Source organism: Meleagris gallopavo, chromosome 4, assembly GCF_000146605.3.
Source record: "Meleagris gallopavo isolate NT-WF06-2002-E0010 breed Aviagen turkey brand Nicholas breeding stock chromosome 4, Turkey_5.1, whole genome shotgun sequence".
In the NCBI taxonomy this organism is placed as follows: Eukaryota; Metazoa; Chordata; class Aves; order Galliformes; family Phasianidae; genus Meleagris; species Meleagris gallopavo.
Window position 1 is genome coordinate 59,866,958 of NC_015014.2, and position 9,713 is coordinate 59,876,670.

Genomic DNA, 9,713 nt, shown 5'->3' on the forward strand with positions numbered 1-9,713 from the left:
ATATAGAAAGAATTTGTTTTCCCCTTCCTATAACTCAGAAAGGAGAAAAGGTGAAGAATGCAGTAGTATATAAAGGTTGCTGGTATTTCAATGTATATGCACATAATTACTGGACTTCAGAGAAATTATGTGGTCAGGATTAAGGAAAACATCCACTCTGAGCAGTGGAAATTTCAGAGTGTGCACTGCAAATACATAGTCTTTGTTCAGTATTCAATAAAGATAAACTGCTTTCATTACTGTTATCAATCCCTTTTTTTAAGTACCTTTAACACATATTCTATGATATTTTAATTCCTTTAGGTTTATATCACATATATTACAGAGGGCTAATTAGAAGATGTGCTATGCAATACATGAAAAACACATTCTTAGTATACAGTATGTTTGTGTTTGATGACGTAAAGTTTGGCAAGAATTATGTTGGACTTCTAAACTGTGGTTTTAGTTGTCATTTGGAATAGCTTGTCCATAGTTGTGTATTTGAAATTTTTAGACATACTTACATTTTAAAGTGAGAGAAAAATATATTATTACTCATTTAGGTACTAGTGGAACCTTCGTTCCAGGAGCAAAAGTTTCTCTTGCTATTTCTGCAATCTGAGTTTTTTGGTGGTTCTTCCTTTCTTTGTGTTACAGTTAACATTTTCTGTAGTTACTTGTATTGATTTAGAGGAGGGAAAAGAAGTTCTTATCTATTGTACACTTTCTGTTAAATAACTATTTATTTCCATTTCTGATATATGCTTATGGACCAATTGTCTTTCATGGTTTCCAGTAATAACCTGAAAACACACAGTCTTCTGATTTTACATCAGTAGCATGGTCTTCTGAGAAGTTCAATAACACTTCTAGTAAATTAATTAATGTACAGTTTTATAAGTTGAGCAATGGTAAGGCACACTTCTAATGCGCAGAATGCTTCTTTTGGGAAGGATTTCTGTTTCTTTTATTTGATTCTTCTGGTCTTTTTAATTAATAAAGGGCCTCTTATTCAAAAGTATGAATACGTTGTTAAATGTATTACCATTAGTGATGTAAGAACAACTGTCCAGGGTTCCTACCTGAGTCCACTTCCATTAATTTCAGTCTTGGCAAAATTGCTTAAGGTGTATGACATATGTGACAGTACAGGTGCTCAAAACTAGGGCTTATGAATCTGAATCCTATGTTGATGTAATTTCATCTAGGAGCTTTGATATAATGGAATACACAATGGTTTGATGGTAGAGAAAGAACTGTTGGTAGAGTTTTAAGGTAGTTTTTGTCATAAAATAGGTTTGGTGAGTTAGAAGGCAGTTAGAAAGGGAAGCATGAAAAAAGTGGCTTCTGAGTGGGAAGAATCAGTGCAGAGTTAACAAGTAACACATGATGTCATATTCAAAAGAAAGCAAAATAGTGCTGTGTTGGAAGTTTCCACTTCTTTAATAACAGTGCTAGGAGAAGGAAACAAAATTTTTTCATCTAGAGGCACAGAAACCTAAACTGTACTTAACCATGTATTGTTCAGAATAACAAACTTCAGATTGGACCTTTAAGATACCATTGAGACATCTCAGTGACCTGTTTAAAGATAAAAAAAAATCAGTGGTTGGGGCTGTATTTAAACGGACAAATCTTCAACAACATTTTCAAGTTCAATTGAGTCATTTGTATTTCAGCCTGTGCACTATTTAAGCAACTAGCTTTTGTTTTAGAGAGCTGTGATAAGATTTTCGAAAAATAAAGTGAAAATACAGGAGCCACTAGCATTAGCTATTGCAGATCGTGTTAACTTGTAACTTGTATCAGGTAATTTGTTCCTACTAGCCTTCTTTACCTTCATGAAAAAATCTCTGAGCAGCTAATTTGGGTAGAAGAAAAGAAACTGTGTGTATGCAGTGGTATTTTGCTGTTGTTTTCTCAGGTTTAGCAATGCTGTTCACTCCACTTAAGTTTTGTACTTCCAGAATTGAATATGTTATTTGTAAAGTTATTTGTAATTAGCAAGATTTTTGACAGTATTTTTGATTCTTTAAAAAGATAACTAATTTTATGACTAATATTGTGTTAACAGAACATGTCTTTTTTTCCTCAAAGAGCTTTTTAATTTCTGCATTTGAACAGATGTATAAACTGAAGTTTATATACTTTGGTTTTGTTTAATAAGAGGCAGATAAATATACTTTTTGGAGGATTTAAAATACTTGTAAGGCAGGCATTGACATGATTGGGGTTGTATTCTACAATAAAGTGATACAATCCTGATTTCCTGAAAGAGTGACAAGTACACTAGATCTTGTTACGCTGAAGTCTGAATGCTTAAAATACATTTTATAAAAAAATTCCATCAAAATATATTTATTTTAAAACTCACATTGCTTTGTTCAATATTATTCATGCATATCATTTTTTTAAGTTAATAGTTTATATAGTGTGCAGAATTACGAAATAACTATAGAATATATGCCGTAGATGATATCTGCTATTTCAGTGTTAATTTTGTTGCTATTATCAGAGCGTCACTAGAAGATTTTTTTAATCTTAATGGGAGACTTGATTTCAGTTTTGTTTACGATAATTTAATATTGCAATTAAATTGTGATATTTGGAGTTCCTCATGTAGCTTAAACAGAGAGAAATTATGCCTGTAGGTCCCTTAGTTTTAACATCTTTCTCTATGCTAGTTTGAGGTTATTTGCCGAAGTAATGGATTGAGAACAGCTGTAAGACCCTAAAGCAGAAGAACATTTTCAACAGCCCATGGAATTAAAGGAAGTGGGTGTGAATCAAACAGAGACACATTGCAAAGAAACGTAGATCCAAAACCAAATTTTGAACTGCAAGTGACAAGATGTGAACAGTTTGTTTTTTCGTCTTTCGGACAGTATCTATAAGGGGACAGAGGATATTGCTAAGCAGTTCTTTTTTTTTTCTTGACTTATTATTGGAGAAAAAAATAATCTGTTTTGCCCCATTATCAAATACGTAATATAACTTTCATATTCCTTTTGGGGAGCGGAGAAATGGTCACAAGGATTTAGGAGTTTCTGAATTGACTGTCAGTGTATGATGGATCAATATGTAACACAGACTTCTTGAATTCTCTTAATGGCCAATATGGTTAGGATTGACTTTCTCCATTTAGGAATCATTGTAACTGCTACAGTATGCTTTAATCTTATCTGTATCATAGTTTAAGTACAATGTGTAGTTGTTTCCTCTTCATTTTCAGACAAGCGTAGTAACGCTTTCCAAGGTATCTTTACAACTCTGATTATATTTGTTAGAGGTTTTGATATTAACAAAAATGTTCTTACCTTAACTTTGATACCTATATGATTATTTATGTGATTACACATAAACATATATCTTACCTTATTAATAATATTCATTTGGTAGTTTTACTTTGAGTGTTCAATTACTACAGTTAGTTATAACTATATATTGTGCACAAATTGTAAAACACGTTAGTAAGCAGAAAGTGGTGAATCTAAATAATCCTAGATTTTGCTAAATAAATCCAGGAAGATACTATATATCTATTTGGAGTGCAACTCACAGACACATACTTCTTTTTTATCTTAGAATAGTATTTGGAGCTTCTGATATTAAGTACTTTTGTAACACTTGTTAATGCTATAGAGAACTTAATGATCTTTCGTAACATTTTTGGGAAAAAAAAACACTTTACTCTTAGGGAACTAAGACTTCCCTTCACTGTCGCAAGGAAGCATGTAATACAGTAAGGAGCTTTCAGTGGATCTCTGAATCCCAGTCTTAGTGCACAAATTGTAAAGTCCGTGTGAAGACAGGAGCAGTCATAACATCATCCTGTCAGACACAGCTGTTTTGACAATTTGCATTTCTTATTTTGCTAGAAAGCTGAAGAGAAGCCAGATGAAGTGATAGCAGGGAAGAACATTATGAAGACAGAGCATGGAATTATGGTGAACAGTAACCAACATAACCTGTACATTTTGCATCCAGTGATCCAAAGAGACACTAAAGTACACAGAGTGGGTTCAGTCACCTTCTTGGTTGGAAAGACACCCAAAGAAATCCGCAGGTGAGACTCCTGTGATGAGAAGAAAGTAAAATTCTAAGTCTGAAAAATTAATGTTCTCTATGTTTCTACTTTCCCTTGGGAATTCTGATGTTCTTGTTTTTGTTTGGTGGGTTTTTTTTTGTGGCAAAAGCAGAACTAAACAGGAAACTTCCACTCTAACTTTACAGAAAGAAACATAATTGATTAACAAAATGAATTTAACCCACAAGTCAGTTTAATTTGTTGATTTGATCTGTCACACATTACATCGCTGTGCAGATGTCATCACCACAGTATTCATGGCATATGCACCATGCAATATAACGAACTAATGCTTAAGCAGTATAGAAACAGCAAATTTTTATAGTGGCAGCCTCTAATAGCTTACTGGTTTTGTCTAGATTTCATCACTTTCATTAAAAGACTGTAAAAAGAATAAACATTTTATATATTTTTTTAATGTGGAGCTTAATGGTTTTTGATACTTTTTTAATAAGTTAATAAGATTTAATAATATCCCTTGGAAAATTAAGAGTTTTTCTATCTCCTCACTTTTCCTTTTTCCCCGGGCAGTTGCTATTAGTAATACTAATGCTTAATTTCCATTGGTACATAGATAAAAATTCAGTAACAAAAACCAGGTGATATGTGGAAAAACAAAGGAAAAAACTGTTGTTAATTAGGCTAACCCATAGAACTGAGATGTATATATTTTTAAATTGTCTTTTAGACCGGAAAATTACTTTTGATAGTTGGTATCCAGATAATATTGTTCAACTTCCTTCCTAATAGCTAAATGATTGTAGCTACCCAAACCATTACTGATAAAGTGCCAGACTTATTTAGGTCCTGAAAATTTTAAACATGTAAGAGTAGGCAGAGAAGAACTCTTTCTGCTGAAAATATTCAAAACTGTATTCATTGTTATCAGTAATTTATTGAGATATAATTTTCAAAGGCAATGAAAAAACTAAGGAATTTATTGCATGCTTTAAGTCAAGTCTAGCTTTAAACACGTTCTGGCTTAAATGTTAAGTGAGTCAGATGTTAGTGCCTGGCTTGCTGCTAGACTTTGTAATACTTTTAAATCCTCTGTATAATGAATTAAAATGACAGGATTCCTCAGCTTGGTCTGCTGTAGTTGTAAGATTGATTGGGAAACTGTGTACAGAGGTTGTGCATAAAGAAGGTAGTGGGAGCCAGTCACTAAAGCAGTATTTGGGACTAAGGAGGATTACATCTCATTGTCCTCAGCCTACTGGAGCCCTCTTACAAGAAAGGCAGCATATATATATTGTCTTTGTCTCTGACAAGAAGGCATAAACCCACACCTTCAGCCTTCCAACGAAGTAGCTTGACCCCAGACTATGGCTAAATTTGATTAGAGTAATTTTTAGTTAGACATTGGCTTCTTAGCACAAGGCAAGTACTCATAGCTAACTAGAAGGAGTGGCAGGGACAGTCTCTGTCTCATCTGATGGTATTCACAAAACTCTTATTTAGAAAGTTTTTTTTTTTAAGGAGTTTTAACAACTATTCTGCTATCTTCCCCCCCCTCTATCTAAATCCTTTCAGCAGATAAATACCTTCTGAATTTTGGCTCTTCAGCATGTGATATTGCCTATGCTGAAAGTTGATGTGTCTTCAGAATGTAAGCTCAGAAAATCACTTGTGATCTTGGGTTTCAGAATTAGCTGTTCTAAGATCATTATTCTTTCTTCACTAATAAAAACAAATATGGCTCCTAATAAGGAAGTTACTTTCAATGATTACTTTTTGGGGTATGTGAAATAGAACAGTGTAATTAATTGTTTAAAAGCTTCTTTTTTCCTAATTTGTGGTGTCAGAATAAAACATTTTTCCCCTCTGATTACTTACAGGAGACAATTTGAGGAAATTGTATCCCACTTTAAAATGGGATCTGTGGAAGAACTTGCAGAACATATTGCAAAGGCTACATCAGAATCACGGCAGAAGTTGCTGAGGGAATTTTACATTTCAAGGCATCCAGAAATTGAGTCTTTGTTTCCAGTGGAAGTACCAGCACAAGCTGCACATGCCTATGAAGAAGGAAATGCGGCTGCAAGAAAATCAAGGAAAAGAAAATGTGTTGTTAATTTTGGAAGATGCAAGTCTGGACCTTCATCAGCTAAAGAATTTCTTCTGAGTGGAACTACAGAACTGCAGAACCAGCAAAGCTGTGAAGTAGAACAATTTCACAATGACTCTTCCTTGCAAGATACTACATGTGTTGATGTGAAACATAAACAATCACCCACTGTTGCAACTCAGCATACTGAGAGGAGTAAAAATCAGGCATTCAAGGATTTTATAGCATCTGGTTCATTAAACAGTAAATCGGAAATAATTGAGGTGCTGTCTGTAAAAAGCTCTGAAGAACAGCAAGACCCAGAAGTAGCAGGGCTGCCAAGAAAAAGATCCATGTCTCTGTCAGAAAACAGGGAGAGAAGAGCTAAGGCTGACAAAAAGTCTGTTCTTGGCTTACTTGGAGATACCTCTATTCTCAATGTTCTCTTTAGAAATAGTGAGGAGAAAACTACAGAATCACCACGGAGAATTGCTTCAGGGCAAATAGAAAAATCAAAGGAGAGACCAAAAGATTTCTGGGACATGCTGAATGAGCAGAATGAGGAGAGCCTCAGAAAGCTCACAGACATGACAGTTATAGAGGAGCTATGTGAAAGAGCACCTCATCCACCATTGACAGAAAAAAGAGAGGTGTGTGAAAATTCTCTTTGGAAAAAAAATGAAAGCTTTCTATGGAGAAAATACAGTTCAGATGATTCAGATGAACCATCTTCTGCTGCATCTTTTAACGTAGTAAAATGATAGTTTTCTACATGAGTTGTGCTAGAATTATTTTATTAGTTAAATGAACATTATAATATATACAACTTCAGCAATATGTGGTGAAACATGGTACCTCCGTAAATTTGAAGGCGAAGTGATGAATTCCTATTTATAATAACCTCAATTTACATTTTACATTGCCTGTACTGTATATTATTACTAAGCTATGACAAACTAAATTGAGATAAAATTATTTTTAAATGTTTTGAGTGCACTTGCTTTATTGAATTATGATAATCCTAGATCTTATTATTCCTGCTGATATTCCTTGGTTGGCAGTAGTACTGAGCGGTTTTCCGCCTTCACTCACATTTCCTGTCTTTACACATCCTGTCAGAATCTATGTTATTACTGTATGCCAGTGAGTTCTTCATCTTAGTTAATATGGAGTATGACCAATTTTTGCTTGTTACCTATGTCTCTTGGTGCGAAATCTCAAGCATATTAAATGATGGCACATGTCAAATTTCATCTGTCATTACGCTTCCTCACTTTTATTGATTTATATAGACTATTGTTATGTCTTTGTTGGAAGGTGTGGTCTGGACATACTTTAATGTTAATAATTTTTATATGCAAGTAAAAATGTTTCCATTTTTAAATGTTTAAATGTTCATTTTCTAGTGAATTTCAAGAACAACTTAGTGCCATTCAGTAATTCATACTCACTGTTGTCTCTATTTCACGCATCGGTATGAGAATAAATGGGTAGGACAAAAATAAAAAGCAAATGTGATTTATTCTTGAAAACTGTAATTTCTTGCTCAGCACAAATGAATCATGTTTCCTTTTGTGAGCATTGCATACTGAAAAAATTTAAATTGTAAATAGAATAATTTATTTAAATATGATATCTGATTGCATGTGCAATGTTAAATGTCTGATGTTAAAATCAGACTGCATCACAGACTGATTCTTTATTTTAACTCAGGCTTGTCTCTTAAAAGCGTAATGAATTAATTTTTTGAGGAAGTTAATCTGTTGAACTCATTTTGCTGTTGACACTAAATACTACTCTGTAAGTGTACTTCAGCTTCCATTCAGCTTCTGCCAATAGTCAAAAGTTTGTCAGTAATGTTATGTGTAATACAATTATGTAATTATAATTCTTTCTGTGTGTAAGAGACTATTTCTGCACCTTTACTCAAAGCTTGCTGTTAGACAACATGATGGACAAGTTCGGGCAAGTCTTGACAAGTCCAAGAAATCTTCTGCCTGAACACTTGCAGGCCAGGGATCCCTGGAGAGATAAGCAACTGTTACCAGCTGCTACATGGCCGGTGAGCCAGTGAGCAGCCTTTTGTGGCCACATCTATTGAGAGATAACCATCCAGAGGACCTGCATGCCTACAGGTGCTCCCTGTAATTCTATCCTAAGTGCCCAGGAATGCCTCGCTGGTGGAGGAGGAGGATTAAAAGGCACGTGCCCAATATCAGATCCCTCGTGGTGTGATGCTTGCCTGCTGCATGATTCTCCTGGACCTGCTACCTGAGCCCTGCCTGTTTCCACTGGACCCGCTTTTGGTTATCTACTGTTTATCTGCTTGCTGCCTAAGGCCAGCCATTCTTCTGCCGTCTCCTCCTGTGCCTTTATTCCTGCACTGGCCTTGGACTGTCAGAATGGCGCACAATGGGACACTGATTGGTGGTGACTGTTGAAAATACCCAAATAATTTTTTTCAGGATGGTATCTCTGATAAAAGCAGATTTTATTCGCAATTGCAATAGTGGGCGTCCTGCAAGCAGGTGCACCCCTAAGGACACAATGATAGCTTTTTGTACCTTGTTTCCCCCTTTGCCTATCCCCCTCCCGTTTCCCCATTGGCAGAGTACTCCAGGTTCACAATCTTATCAAAGTGTACATCTGTTAATTAGTGTGTTATCTGGTGTCAGTCAGTGTTCTTCTTGTTGTTTCCAAGATATCTCAGTGCTCTTCTTGTCATATTGATATGGTGATTTTCTTCAAAGTCTTCGTTAAACAAAGAGCACTGGGGAGCAGGGGTGGTGCCATGCCTTCCCAGTGTTTCTTCAGGCACTTCCTTGGCATGCCATGACTTGTTCTCTAGTTTGACCTCATGCAGGATATTCTCACAATGTGTATGATAAAATATACATATATACACCTATATACAGAGAGTGCATTCCTGCGGAAGGTTCATCTAGAGGATAAGTGATGCAAACTATCAGAGACGCCCTCCGAGTAAAGTAGAAAGACTCCCAAAAAGAACTGACAGTGGAGACTATGAAAATAAAAAAAACATTATCCAATTCAAATGCAGAAACAACATTTGATTCCCCCATGACTATCCATGTTTTATGTAATTCTTGATCCTTTTCTATCTTTCGTATTTGCCTGTTTTCTCTAAATTGGAGAGCGATGGATTTGAAGGATGGACTATTTGGTCAATTAAGAATTGGTTGGTTGGACGCAGCCAAAGGGTTGTGATTAATGATTCTGTGTCAGGGTGGAGGCCAGTCACAAGCAATGTCCTTGAGGGATCAGACCTGGGACCACTGCTCTTCAATATATTTATCAGTTACATAGATGATGGCATCAAGTGTACCCTCAGCAAGCTTGCAGATGACACCAAGTTGAGTGATGCAGTTGATACATCAGAGGGAAGGGAAACCATCCAGAGAGACTTCGACAGTCTGGAGAAGTAGGCCCATGAGAACCTAATGAGTTTCAACAAGGCCAAGAGCAGGGTGCAGTCTCAGGTATTTATACAAACTGAGGGAAGAGAGCAGCCCTGCAGAGAAGGACTTGGGGGTTCTGGTAGACAAGAAGCTGAACATGAGCTAACAGTGTGTGCTT

The 9,713-nt window shown here is 35.6% G+C and overlaps 2 protein-coding genes across 2 annotated transcripts in view; both read left to right on the top strand.

Moving 5' to 3' along the window:
* Positions 1 to 3,682: 3,682 nt before the first annotated feature.
* Positions 3,683 to 7,112, top strand: LOC104910842 (DNA excision repair protein ERCC-6-like 2). Its single transcript, XM_010710421.3, has 2 exons — positions 3,683 to 4,048; positions 5,908 to 7,112. The coding sequence occupies exons 1-2, from the start codon at positions 3,906 to 3,908 to the stop codon at positions 6,875 to 6,877; spliced, it is 1,113 nt and encodes a 370-aa protein (XP_010708723.1). The 5' UTR covers positions 3,683 to 3,905; the 3' UTR covers positions 6,878 to 7,112.
* A 952-nt stretch (positions 7,113 to 8,064) lies between these two features.
* LOC104910843 (DNA excision repair protein ERCC-6-like 2) overlaps positions 8,065 to 9,713 on the top strand; it is a 21,179-nt gene continuing 19,530 nt past the window's right edge. The window contains exon 1 of the mRNA XM_031553288.1: positions 8,065 to 8,178. Within this exon, the coding sequence (XP_031409148.1) occupies positions 8,065 to 8,178 (114 nt within the window). The remainder of the gene's footprint in view (positions 8,179 to 9,713) is intronic.

Coding starts and splice junctions, on each gene's coding strand:
- LOC104910842 (XM_010710421.3), top strand. CDS start 3,906: ATGAAGACAGAGCATGGAATTATGGTGAACAGTAACCAACATAACCTG. Junction 4,049..5,907: donor ACACCCAAAGAAATCCGCAG/GTGAGACTCCTG, acceptor GATTACTTACAG/GAGACAATTTGAGGAAATTG.